General features: G+C 41.7%; 1 protein-coding gene across 1 annotated transcript in view; it reads left to right on the forward strand.

Moving 5' to 3' along the window:
* The window catches only part of LOC148525054 (uncharacterized), a 124,791-nt gene that overhangs the window by 55,875 nt on the left and 47,416 nt on the right, over window positions 1-21,500 (forward strand). Inside the window, exons 3-4 of the mRNA XM_088471184.1 lie at window positions 19,375-19,379; window positions 20,314-20,462. Coding sequence (XP_088327310.1) covers window positions 19,375-19,379; window positions 20,314-20,462 — 154 coding nt within the window. The remainder of the gene's footprint in view (window positions 1-19,374; window positions 19,380-20,313; window positions 20,463-21,500) is intronic.

Raw genomic sequence — 21,500 nt, forward strand, 5'->3', positions numbered from 1 at the left:
AACTACAGGTCTCAGCATGGTAGCACCTCTTATTATATTTAAATTAGGATGTGAAGACCAACCCCCCTTTTATTCTAAGGTGTGAATAACTACAACTAGTACAGTGATCCCCTTGAGATATATCTAGCATCCTAAGCCTTGTGTGGTCCTTTCCTATAGCAGTTGCCTTTTCCTCAGAGAAATATCACTGGTTTTAGAATGCAACCATGTTTTAAAGTAGAACTCCATGAAATTATATTTTTGCAATAGAGCTTCCTAACCAAACCTATCAGATGTGCTAACAATAATTCCCTTGTTGAGATAAAACTATGACCATATTTGCTGTCAATCTATATTAAAAGACTCAAAGTCTGGAGCTCTATTGTAAATTCCTGGATATACTGTACAGCACAGGTTCTCAAACTCGGTCCTCAGGACCCCAAACAGTGCACATTTTCCAGGTCTCCTCACAGAATCACACGTGAAATAATTAGCTGCACCTGTCGATCTTTTAAAATGTGTCAGTAAGTAATGACTACACCTGTGCACCTGCTAGGTTACCTGCAAAATATGACCTGTGTGGGGACCTGAGGACCGAGTTTGAGAACCTCTGCTGTACAGGTTGTAAATGCAGGTGGGAAAGATTTCTGGACTGCACAACCTGACTATATATATGATGGGAAGTGCTACCTGATGAGACTAATTGCAGGCACAGAAACAGACAAATCTCAGGTGCACAACTCCAAATTATTAATAATATATAAATGCAATACAATTTTGCAATCAATAGAGGTTTTTAGCATAATCATGGCCAAGGTTATGGGCCTACCCACCATATCCAGGTAACCTCTTTCGGGTAGGTCCCTAACATATTAGGGTTCAATTCCAGAGTGCAGGACCCCCCAAAACCGGCCCAGCCAAGCTAGTATAGTAAGAAAAGTGCAGTGTAAAGAGATAGTTAGGAGCAGCTGCAGCTGCATATAAAGAATGAAAATAAAAAAGTGAAGTACATATATATTAAACACACACAGTGAAGGGTTAAAATGTGTTATAAAGGAAAATGTGTTATAATGTGGTGCCCTGAGACAGATTAACCAATGCAATCAAGGGGGACCAACACAACAAAAATGAACCAAAGTTGCACTCTGGATTTTCCACGTTAAGTCTTGAAACAGTCTCAAATGTTAGAGTGAGACAGAAAAAACAAAACACAAAAAAACAGAAGATGCAGAGGGTACAGAAAACGGTACAGCCTCATAGCCCAGAGACAGTAACAATCTGAGGTTAAATTGGAAATCAAGGCATTGTAGTCAGGATGGTGTCAGAAGGGTGCTTTGTCAGGTGACTCATTTCCAGCTACTGCTCTTCTTTAATGACACCAGTTGATCTGTACAGTACTGTAGGTGCGGTTGTACTGTCAAGTGAGTATAAACTACTGAAAGTAAGTTTGCAATGAAATATCATATAAACAACATCTCCACAGGACAGGCAAGAAAAGACAGTAACGCTCAAACAAGGACGGTAACATAAGCACGGTAAAGTAAGCCAAGGGCAAACAGAACAAGATAAAAATAAAGAATTAGAATTGGAGTCTGAGTGAGAAAGCTTATCTCAATATGTACTTATTCAATTGAACAACAGTAAAAGTTATATGACTTATGTTATTACAGTGTGTTCTTTGATTTCCCAGCTTGTGTCCCTTGTTTGTATAATATACACCGGTAAATACATTTTGTTAACTTATCTTGGTTTTGCTTGAGCTCATCCGTGTTTTTGTCGAAAAGTCATCTGTTTTCTTATTTATACAATGCAAAAATATCATGGATATTGTTAGGATTGTGGATAGTATTGATATTACCTGCACAGTCTTGAACTATAATTGGAAAATAATTGCACAATTTAAATTAGTAAATACTGACAGGTTTTTCAACACAGCTAAAATGAATATAAGCAAAGTAGGAATGTTGTCTTCTAGTACACAGTTTTTGGCTTGTTGGTTTACGGAAGACTGAAGACAAAATACACAGAATAAAGTGCCTCAAATATGGTCCTTTGCATGCTGCGTTGAATGTTTTTATTTTCACTAGTGTTAAAGTGGAACAGACTTGTTTCTATACAGTGATCGTGGTCTATACTGCATGCTTTTATCTTACTTAATACTATTATTTATTTATTACAAGTTATTTATATAGAGCACACATATTCTGCAGTGTTTTACAGAGAATATCCCAACCACACATGCCCATACACATGCCCATACACATACACACAAGGGTTAATTTTTGTTGGGAGCCACTTAACCTACTGTACCAGTATATTTTTTTGGAGTGTGGGAAGAAATCAAATCCATGACCTCAGTGCTGTGAGGCAGTAATGCTAACCATTACACCGTCTGTGCTACCCCTAACACTAATTTACAATGAGACACATTTCAATATAAGTAAAAAGATTATTTCTTTTAATTTATCCAGATTTATCTGACTTTTTCCATACAGTATGACTTTTTTTACAGCATTCATCTGCACATATCTGAGTATGTTTTTAATTTATTTTTCCTGATATTTTCACGATCTTACTGCTCACACAGTTCTGAATACGGGAATCTTTGCTTTTCAATTAACATTTTCAGCATATTATATCACTATTTAGGTGTCTATTTCCTTTTTTGTGTTGTGAATGATATTTAATATCTAATTTATTAAAATTTACATTTTAGCCAATTGACATAAGAGTGCCTTTTATTATTTTTTATTTTATATTCATCACCCCAGTAACCTGTTTGCTCTTTCGAGAGCACTGCTACTTTCTATGGGGCTTATTCATTTGCAGGCAAAACATTTTTAAAACGTGGCGCAGGGTTTTTTCCTGCATACGCAAGGATTTTACTATGTAATTATCTGCCAGAAAATCAGCAGCAGTAATTTCTATAGAAATTTGCACAGCTTTTTTCTCACAGCTTCAGAGCAAGTCCAAATTTTCCAAAAATCGTTATGTTAAGGAAAAATTGTCGGGGCTTGTTTCAGAACCCTAAGGCACCCCCAAATGACTAATTAAGCAATTGGAATGTTCCAATTAGCTTAATTAGTCAAATTATTACATGTCATTATTGGTAGTTAAAATCAATAATGACCTCAAATTGCCCCAAAATCAAATTGTTTGTTAATTTATGAACCCCAAAGTTAATTAAAGCATTTATTTAAACAAAAAATAATTGCTTTATTATCTTGTTTTAAATTTTTTAAATTGGCCTAAAATTACCCCAAAATCACATTTTCTTCTACTTATTTAACATTTTTTCCTTTTATTCATTTGTAATAAAACGAAAAAAAGTTTGCTTTTTATCATATGTTTTAGTTTAATAAAATGCACAAATCAGCCTTGCAATGCATTTTTAAAAAACAATATATTTACCCAATATTTTTTTAATTTTCAGGGGTACAGGTTGTTACCCAATTTTTAAAAAAATGTTCAGCCTTGTTTTACCTGAAAAAAATTGCGACTACATTTTTTCTTTTGGTTACCACTGATATCTGGAGTGTGCATACCCACAGAAATTGAAGATTGGTCATGTTACCTGCATTCATTTTAGTGGGGAAAACTTTGCAGTCATTTGAGTAAGCCCCTAAATGTATAGGACTATTGAGTCCTCACCTATAACTTATTGCCTTGTTTTCAATACGTTTATGATAACCTAGCTGGTGCAGGAGTCCCTCTCTAATCAAAACCACCTAGCACCCTCCATGCAGGATCAGAGATGCTTGTGCCATTTTCAGCAAATTCAACCACTTACTCTCAATTCCTGCCATGGAATGGTGTCACCAATGCATCTCAATTATAGGTCTACTAACTAAAACTTAGCCTAATAAGTTAATGAAACACTACGCATGTCTGCATTTTGTTTGGGTTAACTATACCTACATTAAACACATTTTAATCAAAAAACGAATCCAGTTTATTTCTGCAGATATTGCCAAAAATTATTAAGTCAGTAAGGGAGTTTTGCAGACAGGTCAAACTGTATTTAAAAAATCTGAAATAATGTTTAAGCAGGGTAATTTTTTTCACTTAATTTAACCCCTGGGGTGCCTTATCCTTTACTGCTACTCTAGTTCATTCTCTTTCACCTTAGGCCCCTATGTGTGAAATATTAACTAATCATAAGTATCCTTTGTAACAGTGAAGCATATACAGTAGGTGGAGTGGTGGACAGTTATCAGTGTTAAAAATAATAGAATTTTGCAGTAACCCTAGCTTTATAGTTCCATACGAAGGTTTAAACATAGCAAGTAGGTGTATATTTTATCCTCTAAAAGAGATATACAGTATATCAATGAACGGTGTCATACAACAGTGTCATAAATAAATCTTTATATAATTCCATAATCTCTTGAAATGTAATAAAAATTAACTGTTTCTGATTCAGCCAGTTTTGGACTATTTTACTCTACTAAGCAAAATTAATGCTTTTTCCACGAATTTAAAAAGACAATACATATTTATTGAGTACATAAAGACCATTGAAATGTTTTGGCCATAGAAATACATGGGAAAAGTTTAGTCAATAACAAGCAATGCTTACATGTGGGGTGCCTTTGATTTACTGAGCAGGTACAAATTTGTAAAGTTGTTTATTGGAATGTTTCTGATGCTGGTAATTATCAGTAGGCTTCTGAAGATAACAAGATAGTAAATGATTAAATAGTCCAATGTATTTACTGGGGTCAATTTAGTTAGGCGCAAACGAGTAAATGCGGCTATACTATATGCCGCACTTTGGGTACCGCTGGACTCGTAGTTATTTCTCTGCAGCCCCATAGGGATGCGTACAAAATATATGAGTCTGGGGCAGGATTGAGCCGTGTGGGGGGCAAGTTCATCTGCTGTTGCCGGCGTTTCTATGCTGTTGCAATGGCAACTTTCACCTCCTCGCATGTACTTGAATTGATCTCATTATGGTTCTATAGTACATGGGGTGATTGCTACTTTCTTGCATTACATTTTGCTTTATTGAAAGAAGTAAATAATTTGCATAATAGTAACATGTAAACTGTATATTGGTGTAAATGTATGTATTACCGCCGACAGCAGAAACCTGGTAGAGCTGAAGATCCCTACTGCACTAAAGGTAAGTATAAACTAACCTAACCTCCCCTAACCCTAACTCTCCCTTAGGGGTGCCTAACACTAACCTCCCCCCAAGTGCCTACCCCTAACCCCCCTCTAAGTGCCTAAACCTAAGTCCCCCTTCCCCGCTGCCTAAACCTAAGTCTCCCGGGGGGGTGCCTAACCCTTACCCTCCCCCCAGGGGTGCCTAATCCTAACCCCCCCTTCCCCTAGCCTAAACCTAATCCTCCTGGGGGGGTGCCTAACCCTACGTCCCCCTCGGGAGCCCCTAACATAACCCTCCCCCCCGTGGCTGTCCACGCCCTTCTATCGGAAAGCTGGGTGTCGGGCTCCTGGCGTAGGTAAAATGACAGACATCGGGATCTCGATGTCTATCATTTAACCCTTGCAGGGATAAGACAGTCGGGAAGTCGGCGGTCAGGATTCCGTCCGTTGGCTCCCGACTGCTTCCCTTTTAGACTACCGGTAGCTTAGTCCTCCTGTTATCCTTCTTAAAATCAATTACCAACTCCTTCATTTTAATAGTGTTTAGACGTAAGCAATTACTCTTACTCCTCTCTACTAATTTTACAACCTCATTCCTATATGCTTCCTCGTCCACATTACTTATCAACACAATAATAGCAGTATCATCCGCAAATTTTACAATCTTAACTGATTGTGAAGTTGATATGGAATCATTATCCATTTGATAATGTGTTTCCACAGTTCTACAGTAAAGAAGTAAAGAAGCATGCACTAATCACGGTGTCATAGGGCCTGGGCCGTGGCCTCGGGAGATTGCAATTTACTGCTTTATGGATAGCATGGAGTTTTATCTGGAGAAGGGGAATGATGACCTCCATGGAGAAGGTATGTAGTGTGAATGTCAGTGTGCAATAAAGAGTTTAAACTCCCTAATGGCTGATATCCGCGTTGCACCTTAAAGATTTATCAATACTAAAACTTATCTGAAATAAACACAATTTATCATCAAATTAGGTATTGCCAATTGAAATTCATTGTTATGAACTTAAAGTTATTATGGTGGCGGACAACAAAGAACGGACACTCCAACAAACACATGCAGACCACACACAACACCCGTTGGTGTTCAACTCTCCAGCAAAGCACGCCCAGATGGGCTGTGTCATTTCCCTGTAGGGACAATTTGGCCTATATCTGAATAAGGAGCGCACACCTATCTAACTTAGGGCCTGATTCAGACCCGCTCGCGAGCGCTGAGCGCTCGCAAGCGGGTCGATGTTGGCCCAGTGCGCATGCGCGAGACCCGGATAGCGACAGGCAAGCCGTTGCTCCGGGTCTCGTACCAAAGGGGGCGTGCTGTCAATGTTGAGTGACAGCACGCCCCCTTTGGTGGGCGGCCTGGGGGCGTGGCTGGCCAGACGGAGGCATTCCAATGGGAACGCCTACCGTCTGGGACAAGCCCCACTGACATCACAAGTGATGTCAGTAGGAGTGCTTTTGGCTCTAATAGAGCCGAAAGCACTCTAGGGCTTGCGGCAATGAGACCCTACCACAAGGGTCTCGTCGCAAGCCCAATGGTCGTGATGGTCTTGACCATCGCGTCCATCTTACTGGCCGCTCGCTATAGCTGTGGGTGGTCACCCACAGCTATGCGAGCGGCCAGGAGGCCACTCTAGAAAACCAGAGGGCCAGCCCTGATTCAGAGCGAGCGCTCTGTCAGAGCGTCCGGCTCTGAATCAGGCCCTTAATAACAAATAAAAAACACACTACAGTTCTTTTCGCCACACCATGCATAACACATACAAAAACCAAACTAGGGAGGGAGGGATTTCCAGAATCAAAGAGACTGATTTCCTGGTTTTCAAGCCCTAATATTAGAACAAAGACACGCCCCCCAAGAACCCTATAGGCTAACTCTAAATGTCTGACACCAACAACATATAATTCCTAAAGGCACCGTGCTGCTACAACCTCGGGGTTTAACTTGGTTCAGCCAGATTGCAGCTGCCTTACGCTGTTCTAAACTCCGTAATGGTTGATATCCGCATTGCACCTTAAAGACTTATCATGACTAAAACTTATCTGAAATAAACATACGGACAACGGGAGTTGGAATCAAAATAAGGTCAAATTTTATTTTGACATAAGATTATTAATTATTCAATTATTGAATTAATCATCGAATTAGGTATAGCCAATTGAAATTAATTGTTATGAACTTAAAGTTATTATGGTGGCGGACAAGAAAGAACGGACACTCCAACAAACACAAACACATCACTCGGTGTTCAACTCTCCAAAAAAGCACGCCCAGAAGGCCTGTGTCATTTCCCTGTAGGGACAATTTGGCCTATATCTGAATAAGGAGAGCGCACCCATCTAACTTAATAACAAATAAAGAGCACACTACCGTTCTTTCCACCAAAGCGAGGTCACTAAAGCCACTGCCCGCCACCAAACAAACTAAATCAACTCCACCAGCTCCCCAAACAAAGTCTCTACAAACAAAAACAGACCGACGTCCGTCAAATGTATTCCATCAGGCCTAAACAAATGCATGTCCTTAAACTGAATCGTGCTATGGACCACAACTCTGCCACCCACCGACAACAAAAACCGGGCCACTGCAGCATTTACTTTGTGCCTTGCCTCCTCCATCACCGTACCTGGTTTGCTGGAACACCAATTATGGCAAGGAATTATCGCAGAACAAACCAAAGTACAAAAAGGCCATTCCCGATGTAACAATTAAAAATCGTGCACAATAGCCCATCTGAGGTCTAAGGACATACTGTACATTTCCCTAGTTCATTGCCACCCAGGTGCACAATCAACACCTTAGGCTAACCAAACATTTTTACAGCAGACAACAGGTCTCCTATAAATTCATGCCATAGCATCCCCCGAAAAAATAACCACCTGACACTATGTACAGAAGCAAAAGGACGAGAGTCATGCACTGCAGCTGATTTTGCAGCCCAAGAAATGAGAGTGGTCAATAATCCATATAGGCCTTTCTTCGTACAATCCTTAAAAATCAGAATAAAATTTGCTAATAAAATTATTTGAAACCTGCATCAAACCCTTCCACACCATCCGCACACAGGAACCACATTCACAATGAACATGAAGACAACAATGACAATGTAAGTGACAAACACAAGCATGGCAACTAAACTGGAGGTAACAAAGAACCTACTAGGAACTTTTCTATATTTGTATATTAAATCGACTTGACGCGTCCGTAGAAAAAATTAAAAATCCCTCCATACCCCTAAAAGGCAAATAGTCTAAAGAAAATAAGAGTATGTGGATTTATACTGTATCTTAACCTCATATCTACTTCAAAAATCCCTCTGTAGATATATCAATCTTTGGATCTCAAAATTGTGTGTTGAATTTCTGGTCAGGAAATAGATAAAGTTTTATGAGAAGGACACCAAATTTGGTGAGAGAAATGTCCCATGGCCCATCACCCTATTCTGGCAGTCCCTTAAAGTTGTGTGAAGCTGCAAAACTACTTTCCTTCAAGAAAATGAAAATATGTACTTACCAGGGGGCCCACTTTGCATGAACACAGGCAGCCAGAGACTGCTTTAAGTATACGAGTACTACATTAAGTAGGAGGATATGTAAGCATCTGTTTATTAGAAAAACCTTTTTTAGTTGATCAGGGGAGGGGGGGTTGAAGTTAGCAGGGGGGTGGAGGTAAGGACAAGGTGGTTAGCTTACAGGAAGTAGGGGAGTGAAATGACCTGGGGAGAGCTATATAGGATCAGGAGGATACAGCCATCTTACTGTTGTCCAGGATCCAGCAGAGATAAGAAGTTGGTAATTACAACAATGCGATTGAGATACTGGATTAACGCATTAGAATGTTCTCTGTGGTTTCCTTCCTACAGGTGGGGCACAGCCCGGCGGTAAGCAATGCTCCTCAGCGGCCTCTAGTAGCGCAATCCCGGTTGACCGGCACTTCCTCCAGTTTGTCGTAACCTCAAGGGTTGACCTGGTCATAATCTCAAGGATGGGCCAGTGCTAAGCAAAGAGAGGGGAAGTGGTACTGCCTAGCTGAATTGCACTGGGGCAAGATGTATTTCCCCCCCCCAATTAATAAAGTTAATAACTTGAATATCAGTAGGGGGCTGTAGCCCGAGGGTAAGCACTGCTTTTTATCGCCACCCTTAAATTCTAATTTGCTCAATACATTTGGCTGTGACCTCTTTAAATAGAAATTCAGTTGTCTGAGTCTTCATTTCATGCTGTAGGGGGTACTAAGGTGATGAAAATAATCAGACCAATGGACGTCTTACTACTTTACAAAGGAAGTGAGGGGGAGGAGGGGTGGGATTGCAGACTGCATGAGGATGCATGTGTCCTCTATAGAATCAGGCTCACAGCCACTTAATATTTAAAGTGAGAACCCAATGACACAGTGAGATGATTTTGAAAATTGGGGCTGATTCAGAGATGTGCGCTAACCCGATGGTTAGCGCACATCTCTGATGGAGACTCCTCTGCACCGGTGCTTGACCCATACTGCGCATGTGCAGTACGGGTCTGCAATCCCTCACACAGAGCAGCAGCACACTGTCAGTGATTGAAAGTCTGCTGCCATTTCTGGGAAAGGGGGAGGGCGGCGACGGGAAGGAGCGAAGAGGCCAGGATCTCCATCGGCTGACAGAGATTTCCTTACCTCTTTCGTGTATCTGCGGCGGTCAGCTAGAGTGACCCCATGGTCACTGAGCCGGCCAAGAATCATACAGATGATCTGACGCAGCTCGGACCAGAAATGCATGCAGGAGTCAATACCATCTAAGCCTGAATCACCCCCATTGTATTAAATGAATGTGTCTGTCTATAAAGTAACATTTTATTGAAAGTTGGCAGCAGCCTACTAAATGCCTGGCTTTAGCCGATCTCATATAAACAAGGAGAAATAAATACGGGCAAACAAAGTTTATAAATGTATTGTCTCAAAATGTTTTCTCAACAATGATACACATAAAGGCACATAACTAGCCGAGGCGTCACCAGGTCTGGTGACACCTGGTGCGCACTCCGAAAAGGGGGTGTGACCTAACATAAAGGGGACATGGCCTTGTGGCAAATCCCTCCAAGGGCATGCCCAGCATCCCCGGTGAATGGCGATGCTGGGCTGCCCCAGGAGGCTAGTGCCTGCACTGTCAGCTCCTCCTCTATGTCAGAAGTCCCTGAGAGCACTACTATATTACAGTCATTTATTTTCTTTTGTTTGGTAGCTGTTTAATGAATGTCCCTGGGTTTGCAACCTGCATCTGCTTATTTGTTTGTTACTGTGATTGGGAAGTAGTTGATTTGTTGACAGTAACATTGTGGACTGCATAATGCCAAAACGCTACTAATGACAGTTAAAGCTTTTAAGTGCATTGCCATTATAGATGGCCTATCTTCCTTTAGTGCAGCTTGGAATTGTAATGCATGCAGGAGGAATGACGCTTCCTGCTGCATTCCCATATTAGCAAGGACAGAATTGCAAAGCTTCTTGTGAGCAACTCTGCAATTCCGTTCTCTGCTGAATCAGAGCCCGCAGTTAAAATGAGGGAAAAGGATTGAGCGCTCTATGGTATAGGGATATATGTGACAACTCCTTGTCTGGTATATGGTGTAATCAATGTCTATATCTAGGGATCTCTGCAACAAAGTAATGGCACCACTGTGGGCGATATTACTCTACCATTGTTTTGTTGTGATGTTCCGTGTAAAGTATATGTGTTTTAAATAGTTCCTTGATGGGTCTATTATGGCTGGGGGCAATATCTGTAGCCAGGGTATTCCAATGGTTTTGCAATATAGATTATTGTCAGAAACAAATAATTCTTATAGTCTGGTGGGCAAAAATTGTAGGCAGTATGTTCAGTATTGCTCAAATGTGCATATGTCCTGAATAGTGTGTTGTAATCCAGTTATTCCTTCTTTTAAATACATCTTGTGTACATCCTCCTTTCTTTACATCACCATGGGTACCTCAAAATAATGAGTATTATTAGGTAAGTTGGATAGTACTTACCAAACGGCTTCTGCTGGTCCCCCTGGTTGCCGGCTCGTACTTCGGTGTGTGTAAGTATTAGGGGTGTGCACCGGCCACTTTTCGTGTTTTGTGTTTTAGTTTTGGATCTGGATCTATCTTCGTGTTTTGGATCTGGATTGGTTTTGCCAAAACCACCCTTCCATGTTTTGGGTTCTGGGTTTTGTATCTGTATTTTTTTTTAAAAAAGCATAAAAACAGCTAAAATCACAGAATTTTTTCTTTTTGTTCCTGCGCTATTATTAACCCCAATAACATTCATTTCCACTCATTTCCAGTCTATTCTGAATGCCTCACACCTCACAATATTGTTTTTAGGCACAAAGGTTGCACCGAGGTAGCTGGATGAATATGCTAAGCGACACAAGTGGGCGGCACTAACACGTGGCCCATCTAGGAGTGGCACTGCAGTGGCAGACTGGATGGCAGTTTGAAAAACTAGGCCCCAAAGAGTACATACTGCAAAGAAAAAAAAAGAGATGTAAGATGGAAGTGTCCTTTGACCCTCCCACCCACCCTTATGTTGTATAAACAGGGCATGCACACTTTAACAAACCAATCATTTCAGTGCCAGGGTCTGCCACACGACTGTGGCTGAAATTATTGCTTCGTTTGGGCCCCCACAAAACAAGCTGGCAATTAATTTGTCCCTGCACAAACTGGCTCTACAGAGGCAAGATGTCATCCTCATCCTCCTCATCCACCGATTCCTCACCCTCTTCAGTGTGTACATCCTCATCCTCCTCATCCACCGATTCCTCACCCTCTTCAGTGTTGTCCTCATTTATTATTTATTTATTTTATTAACAGTTTCTTATATAGCGCAGCATATTCCGTTGCGCTTTACAGAGTATAGAGTATAGAGTATTAATTTGTCCCCGCTGGAATCCACCACCACAGGTCCCTCTGTACTTTCTAGATGCTGGTCTTCCTGGAAGAATTGATAACTCATTTTGATGAACATCATCTTCTCCACATTTTGTGGAAGCAACCTCCTACGCCTTTCGCTGACAAGGTTCCCGGCTGCACTAAAAACTCTTTCGTAGTACACACTGGAGGGGGGGCAACTTAGGTAAAATAGAGCCAGTTTGTACAGGGGCCTCCAAATTTCCTCTTTTTCCTACCAGTACAGGTACGGACTGTCTGACATGCCTACTTGGATGCTGTCACCGATGTAATCCTCCACCATTCTGTCAATGGTGACAGTATCATATGCAGTGAAGGTAGACATCTCAGAAATTGTTGGCAGGTCCTTCAGTCTGGACCAGAGGTCCAAACTTGGTCCTGTCTGCCCTGCATCACCGCCAGCAGGTTGCTTAGGATACCTAAATTGTTTCCTGGCAACCCCAGTTGCGGGAGAAAATGAAGAAGGAGCTGTTGACATGTCATGTTCCACTTCAGTTCACAGTGTTTTCACCAGGAGGTCTTTGCAATTCTGCAGGCTTGTGTCCCCCTGAAAGAGAGAAATCACGTAGGCTTTAAACCTAGGATCGAGCACGGTGGCCAAAATGTAGTAGTCTGATTTCAACAGATTGAACACCCTCGAATCCTGGCAAAGCGAATGAAGGGCTTCATCCACAAGTCCCACGTACTGAGTGGAATCGTTCCGTCTTAGCTCCTCCTTCAATTTCTCCAGCTGCTTCTGCAAAAGCCTGATGAGAGGAATCACCTAACTTCAAGCTGGCAGTGTCTGAACTGACTTCACGTGTGGCAAGTTTGAAGGGCTGGCGAACCTTGCACAACACGGAAATCATTATTCACTGTGCTTGAGTCAGGTGCATGCCCTTGTCATTTTTCAGAAAATTCTGACCACCAAAATTTATTGTGTGAGCAAAACATGGGATGTGCTGTAATTTGTCCAAATGTAATGCCCTCACAATATTGGTGGTATTGCCGGATATCACAAATCCCCAGGAGAGTCTAAGTGGAGTAAGCAATTGGGCAATGATTCCCTCAGTTTCTCAAAGAGGTTGTCGGCGGTGTGCCTCTTACTGAAACCGGTGATACACAGCATAGCCTGCCTTGGAACGAGCTGGCATTTCTGAGATGCTGCTACTGGTGACGCTGCTGTTGTTGCTGCGTAAGGCGATACATCTACCCAGTGGGCTGTCACAGTCATATAGTCCTAAGTTTGCCCTGTTCCACTTGTCCACATGTCCGTGTTTAAGTGGATATTGGGTACAACCGCATTGTTTAGGACACTGAGGCCCTGATTCAGAGCCGGATGCTCTGACAGAGCACTCGCTCTGAATCAGGGCCGTCCCTCTTAGTTTTTAGAGGGGCCTCCTGGCCGCTCGTATAGCTGTGGGTGACCACCCACAGCTATAGCGAGCAGCCAAAAAGATGGTCGCGATGGTCAAGACCATCATGACCATCGGGCTTGCGACACGACCCTTGTGGTAGGGTCTTGTTGCCGCAAGCCCTGGAGTGCTGGAGTGGGAACGCCTCCATCTGGGCAGCCACGCCCCTGGCACGCCCACCAAAGGGGGCATGCTGTCACTCACCATCAACAGCACGCCCCCTCTGTAGCGAGACCCATAGCAACGGCTTGGCCATCGCTATCCGTGTCTCACGCATGCGCATGACGGAGCCGGCTCCCTCATGCGCATGTGCACTTGGCCAACATCGACCCGCTTGCGAGCGCTCAGCGCTCGCGAGTGGGTCTGAATTAGGCCCTGAGGACACTTTTTCTGACGTCTCTGTACATTCTCGGTATCGCCTGCCTAGTGAAGTGGAATCTAGACGGTATTTGGTACAGGGGACACACTACCTCCATCAATTGTCTAAATCCCAATGCACTAATGGCAGATACCGGATGCACGTCTCACACCAACATAGCTGTCAAGGCCTCAGTTATCCGCTTTGCAACAGGATGACTGCTGTCGTACTTCATCCTCCTCGCTAAGGACTGTTGGAGGGTCAATTGCTTAGTAAAAGAAGTAGTGGTGTTCCTACTTCCTCTCTGGGATGATGAACGACTCCCAGCAGCAACAGCAGCAGCGGCAGCAGTAGGCGTAGCAATGCAGTATCCTCCGGAGGAATCCCGGATAGGAGAGTCAGTCATGCCAGTGACATGGCCTGCAGGACTACTTCGGAGCCTGACTGAGGAGGAAATTGACTAGGAGGGAGTTGACAGTGTGGTTTGCAGGCACTTGGATACAACAGGACAAAGGGATTTAGGTGTCCCTGGACTGCTTACGGTCTTAGCCACAGTTTCTGAACTTGACAGTAACTTTTAATGAATGCGCTGCAGGTGACGTATAATGGAGGATGTTCCTAGATGGTTAACGTCCCTACCCCTACTTATTCCACCTTTACATATGGTACATATGGCAAGACAGCTGTTGTCCGGATTTGGATAGAAATATTTCTAGACCAAAGAGGTAGAATGTTTGGTCTTCTGCCCAGGCTTGACCGTGATGGGCTTTTTCATCCCACGGACAACAACTGTCTCCCCCGGAGCCTGATTTAAACAAACCACATCACCATCAGAAACCTCCTCATTAACTTCCTCCTCAGCGCCAGCTACACCAATATCCTCATCCTGTTGTACTTCAACATTGACATCTTCAATTTGAAATACATCAGCAACTGGACTGTGGATACTCCTTCCAGCACTTGCAGAGGGCGTGCAAATGGTGGAAGGAGCCACTTCTTCCCGTCCAGTGTTGGGAAGGTCAGGCATCGCAACCGCCACCACACTTGGACTCTTCTTGGGGATTTGTGATATCTTCTTAGAAGAATGCATAGTTCTTTGCTGTGCGTTTGCCAGCTTAACTCTTTTCATTTTTCAGGAAGGAGGAGGGCTTCCATCGTCATGTGAAGCTGAACCAGTAGTCATGAACATAGGGAAGGACCTTAGCCATTCCTTGCCACTCCGTGTAATAAATGGCATATTGGCAAGTTTACGTTTCTGCTCAGGCGATTTAAATTAATTTTTTACTGAACATTGTCTTTTTGGATTTTACATGCCCTCTACTATGACATTGGGCATCGGCCTTGGCAGACGATGTTGATGGCATTTCATTGTCTATGTCATGACTAGTGGCAGCAGCTTCAGCACTAGGAGGAAGTTGTTCTTGATCTTTCCCTATTTTATCCTCCAAATTTTTGTCCTCCATTTATGTGATATTGATATATATGCGGCTAAGGCCCAAACAAACACAGAAAAAAACACTTGATTTATTTGGGTCCTTCAACAGACCAGCCGGACCCAAAGTAGCATGCTTTGCGCTGCTACTTTGTTGATGCACGTGCGGCTACTGCGCACACAAACACAGAAACATAAACACTTTTAAAATGTTTTCATTTTTTGGGCATTTTGGGGGTTACACCGCCCTTCAACAGACCAGTCTGCCCTTGACGTATGACACAGGCGCACGCTTGGCGCTGCTACTTTGTTGATGCACGTGCGGCTAATGTGCACACAAACACAGAAAAATAAACACTTTTAAAATGTTTTCATTTTTTGGGCATTTTGGGGGTTACACCGCCCTTCAACAGACCAGTCTGCCCTTGACTTATAACACAGGTGCACGCTTGGCGCTGCTACTTTGTTGATGCATGTGTGGCTAACGCGCACACAAACACGAAAAAAAAATATTTTTTTTTGTACTTGGAGGGAGCACCCCTGATGGACATACCAACCCCTGGATAACACTACAGCACCCCTTTAGGACTACAGTGACACAGGAGCCACTGAAGCCCCCCTCTTCTGTCTGCACACAGCTCCTATGGACAACACAGTCTTTATGGGACAACAGCACTGCACAACTCAGCCAAGCCAGCTCCTATGGACAACACAGCCTTTATGGGACAACAGCACTGCACAGCACAGCCCAGTCAGCCCCTATGGACTTTGGACACAGCCCCTATGGACAACAGCAGCACCAGCACAGCGACCCCCAGCCGCCCTCTTCACTGTCCACAGCCAGAGTGGAAAATGGTGCCGACACGGGGGACCTTTTATAGAATCCAATACCCGCGAGAAACCGACAGTGGGATGATGACGTTTTGCCTCGATTTCAGCTCCAAGCCAGGCGGGTAAACCCGAGCCTGACTCGGTTCCCGGCTCGGATCAGGGGGGCTCGGATTTCTAAAATCCAAACCCGCTCATGCCTAGTAAGTATGAGGGTAAATGCTAATGTAGATACTCTAAATAAGGGTGAAAGTGCATATAATATGAAAAAATACTCATTTATTTGTATGATCAAATGCAGCAAACAAATGCTGCTAATTGGCTCCAATGTCCTGATTAAAAGTCAATTGTGGGTAAAGTTCTGATGGGCCCAAAGCATTTTGTCCCCGATTGGGACTTTTTCAAGGGCCCTGGAAAAAGTCCCACAATTGACTTTTTATCAGGACATTGCAGCTAATTAGCAGCATTTGTTTGCCGAATTTGATCATACAAATAAATGAGTATTTTTTCATATTATATGCACTTTCACCGTTATTTAGAGTATCTACATTAGCATTTACCCTTATACTTACACACACGGAAGTATGAGCTGGTAACCAGGGGGAGCAGCAGAAGCCGTTTTGTAAATACTATCCAACTTACCTAATACCTACACCTATAGTGTCCAAACCACCCTGATATTGCACTCATTATTTTGAGGTACCCATGGTGATGTAAAGAAATGAGGATATACACAAGACGTATTTAAAAGAAGGAATAACTGGATTACAACACACTATTCAGGACATATGCACATTTGAGCAATACTGAAAATATTGCCTACAGTTTTTGCCCACCAGACTGTAAGAAGTATTTGTTTCTGACAATAATCTATATTGCAAAACCATTGGAATAGCCTGCCTACAGATATTGCCCACCAGCCATAATAGACCCATCAAGGAACTATTTAAAACATATATACTCTACACGGAACATCACAACAAAACAATGGTAGAGTAATATCGCCCACAGTGGTGCCATTATTTTGTTGTAGAGATCCCTAGATATAGACATTGATTACACTATATATCAGACAAGGAGTTGTCATATATATCCCTATACCATAGAGCGTTCAATCCTTTTCCCCCATTGTTTGATTATCTACAGGAGGTTGGAACACATCATAGGGCGAGCAGCTAGTGGTATAACTAGAAGGTCATCCTGAGAGCGCCTACCGCCCAACCCAATTGCCCAGTTAAAATGCTTTAAAAAGCATTACTACTGCATTGGCATTACGCTGTCCTCATTGTAATTGTTGGCATGCAGTAGTAATGGTCATCGACACATACCAACATACCATAGAAAATCCCTTTGTAATTGTCATCGAAACATACCAGCATACCATAGCAACTCCCTTTGTAATTGTCATGGGAACATACACACATACCATAGCAAATCCCTTTGATTTGCTATGAAATATACAGTTGACGTCCGACGCCCAGACCTTGCTGGTATCTGAAAGCCTTTATTGTTTTGCCATATCCACAAGTACCATCCATCTTCTGTGTACGCTGCATTATACTGTACTTTAAAGGGACTGTTCTACCACTCAAGTGCCCATTATTCCACATGCCAAAGACTTATGTCTTTAGTATAATAAAGTTGTATGGTTACTCCTGCATAGCTTTAGCATACTAGTCTGCCTACATCCAGTATTCCTGTATACACTAGCACTTCAAAATTACTGTTTCATCACAGATATCCATATTGCATACAATAGACTGTCTTCACCCAGTATTCTTGTGTGCACCTGCACTCCAAAGCTACTGTTTTGTCACAGATTAATTATCAAATTGCTTACTAGACTGTCTTCATACACTATTCTGTGTACACCTGCACTCCAAAATGACAGTTTCATACAGATTATCATATTGCATATACTAGACTGTCTTCACCCAGTATTCTTGTGTGCACCTGCACTCCAAAGCTACTGTTTCGTCACAGATTAATGATCAAATTGCATATTAGACTGCCTTCATCCACTATTCTGTGTACACCTGCACGCCAAAATGATGTTTCGTACAGATTATCATATTGCATACTAGACTGTCTTTATCCAGTATTACTGTGTACACCTGCACTTGAAAATTGCTGTTTTGTCACAGATATCCATATTGCATACTAGACTGTCTTCATCCAGAATTCCTGTGTACACCTGCACTCCAAATTACTGTTTCATTACAGATTATCATATTGCGTACTAGACTGCCTATATCCAATATTCTTGTGTGCACCTGCACTCCAAAATTACTGTTTTGCCACAGATTCATTATCATATTGCAAACTAGACTGTCTTCATCCACTATTCTGTGTACATCTGCACTCCAAAATTACTGTTTCATTACAGATTGTCATATTGCATACTAGACTGCCTATATCCAATATTCTTGTGTGCACCTGCACTCCAAAATTACTGTTTTGCCATAGATTAATTATCATATTGCATACTAGACTGTCTTCATCCATTCACTATTCTGAGTACACCTGCACTCCAAAATTACTGTTTTGTCACAGATGAATTATCATATTGCATACTAGACTGTGTTCATCCACTATTCTGTGTACAACTGCACTTCAAAATTACTGTTTCATCACAGATTATCATATTGCATACTAGACTGCCTATATCCAATATTCTTGTGTGCACCTGCACTCCAAAATTACTGTTTTGCCACAGATTAATTATCATATTGCATACTAGACTGTCTTCATCCACTATTCTGTGTACATCTGCACTCCAAAATCACTGTTTCATTACAGATTGTCATATTGCATACTAGACTGCCTATATCCAATATTCTTGTGTGCACATGCACTCCAAAGCTACTGTTTTGCCACAGATTAATTATCATATTGCATACTAGACTGTCTTCATCCATTCACTATTCTGAGTACACCTGCACTCCAAAATTACTGTTTTGTCACAGATGAATTATCATATTGCATACTAGACTGTGTTCATCCACTATTCTGTGTACACCTGCACTCCAAAATTACTGTTTCATCACAGATTATCATATTGCATACTAGACTGCCTATTTCCAGTATTCCAGTCTACACCCGCACTCCAAAATTACTGTTTCACTACAGATCATATTGCATATTAAACTGTCTTCATCCACTATTCTTGTGTGCACCTGCACTCCAAAGCTACTGTTTCATCACAGATTATCATATTGCTTACTAGACTGCATTCATCCAGTATTCATGTGTACAGCTGTGTTCTTAAGTATAATATGCCATTGTGTGCCTTCAAAGACTTATATATGTTTCTGTGATTCAGTTCATGTGAGTGGTACCCTGTACTGTGCTATTACTACACACATTCAGGATTACTTTCCAAAATTGTTGATGATTTATTACTGTGCATAGTCCCCTTCTTTATTGCTACACATCAACATTATCTTACTCTGTCCATTGCTACTCCTCTTGGTGTATTGTTATTCAATAAATTGTCATTATTGAATGCTCAATATCTTGTGGTTAAATTAGCATACAGCACCACAATAGTTACTGTATTCCACATTTGACTGCTTTGTGTGTTTCTCCAGTGAAACTTTAAGTGATTCACATGGGATTTTCATTATCAATTTTTCATGTGAAATTCAAACCACTCCACACAACAGAAAGTATGATATCAAGTACTATAATCTAACCAGCTTTATTTACAGATAAAAATATGCACTTAGAGGCTGAACGAGGGTGGGAAGCAGAGTGCATACAGTAAGAGTGAACTCACGTATTTGTGACACAATTAGTTGTGGAAACATCACCAATTTGCCTTATAGAAGGAACATCTATTGTGGGTAATGATGGGTTGGTGTAACACTAAGCAGCGATGTTAAATATTACTTCTAACATTAGAACGAAGTCGTTTGCAACCACGCCACATTAACGGGGGGGTGTCCGTATTACGAATGGGTTGTCTCCACATTCAGTATGCTTGTCTAGTGCTGGAATGACCTAGGCTATCTCTAATCCCTCTCTTGATGCTTTCTACTACCTTCTCAATAATGCATACACCAGTAAGATTATGTAGTCCATCAAGTATTCCACACACACCCATGTAATAATTCAATTGCCCAACAGCAATGTGTTACTAGAACTTGTGTTGAATAAGCTGAAATCACGTTAAACATGCTAACAAATATAAAGATTATAAAAATTAATTTCCAACTAATTTAATTTACTAAGGCTTTTCTTTTTTTTCCCACTTATTCAGAGTTCATGATTGGACATTATATTCAATTCTTGTGCATCAATACAAAATGTGTAAGGCACATCGTCAGCTGCTGTGTGTGCTGATCATTGCTTCTGCTGTCTGCACCTACTTTTTACATATTAAATGGACAAAAAAACAGTTTGACTTTGGTAAGTACAGAAGTTTGTTGGAATTACATCTAAGTGTTGTCACTCAATTTAATTTTGTACTTTAGGTAGTGTGGTGGTGGTGGTGTGATGGTGTAGTGGTGCATTTATTATAGATGAGATATATGTTTTTTTAATGTAATTTTCCTTCCTGTCACAGAGGTGGTCAGCACTGCACTAGTAGCTGAAAAGACTAAGATGTCAAATCAGTGGTAATTCCAACAGAGTTTCTGCCAGTAACTTTATCATAAATAGCAGAATAAATGGTGATCTATGTTTTAATATGGGTTACTAAAAATAGGGATTAAAAATGCATACTGTGCATCAGTAAATTGCCCCCTGATGAAGTCAGATATGATGAAATGCATAGGAGCATTGCCATGAAATGGCACAATATGGCTGTGGCAGCACTGTCCAGAGAGAGGCTTGGATCAGATGACATTAGCTAATTCACCACAGGAGTTTATTACTATTACATACTGCTGGTTTATTGGCTGATGTATAATCTTATTTTTCAGTTGAGCAACTTTTTGTTTTTAACATTGTATGTGTTTTTCTTATGTATAGATGCAGAGCCGTAACTAGACTTTCTGGTGCCCTGTGCCAAAAAGAGCATTGGCGCCCCCTCATTTTTCAAAGGGACATAATGCACCCAAAAAAGGGGAATGGCCTCATGGGGAAGGGCCAGGGAAGAGATAGGGGAGGCCAGGAGATGCTGGGGATGAAATAAGAGGAAGCTACAATTGAGAATGATAATAAACAGAAATTTGACAGACCCAAACAGTGCCCCCTGACCTGTAGTGCCCTGTGCAATGGCACTGGCTGCACTACGGCCCTGTATGGATGGTATATTGCGCTAGGTAATACAGTAATTTTTGGTGCAGATAGGATACTTGATAGTGAACCTAAGATGGTAAATGGTGTAGAAAACAAATGTGTCTATGACACTACATATGTAACACAGGTGACGGCAATCATAAATCAAATCCAGGAACAGATAACTTTGTACCTGGTGGAAGGGGTCATGTTGGAAGGTATGCA

The sequence above is a fragment of the Taudactylus pleione genome, unplaced genomic scaffold (genome assembly GCF_031769625.1).
Source record: "Taudactylus pleione unplaced genomic scaffold, aTauple2 ptg000113l, whole genome shotgun sequence".
Lineage (NCBI taxonomy): Eukaryota > Metazoa > Chordata > Amphibia > Anura > Myobatrachidae > Taudactylus > Taudactylus pleione.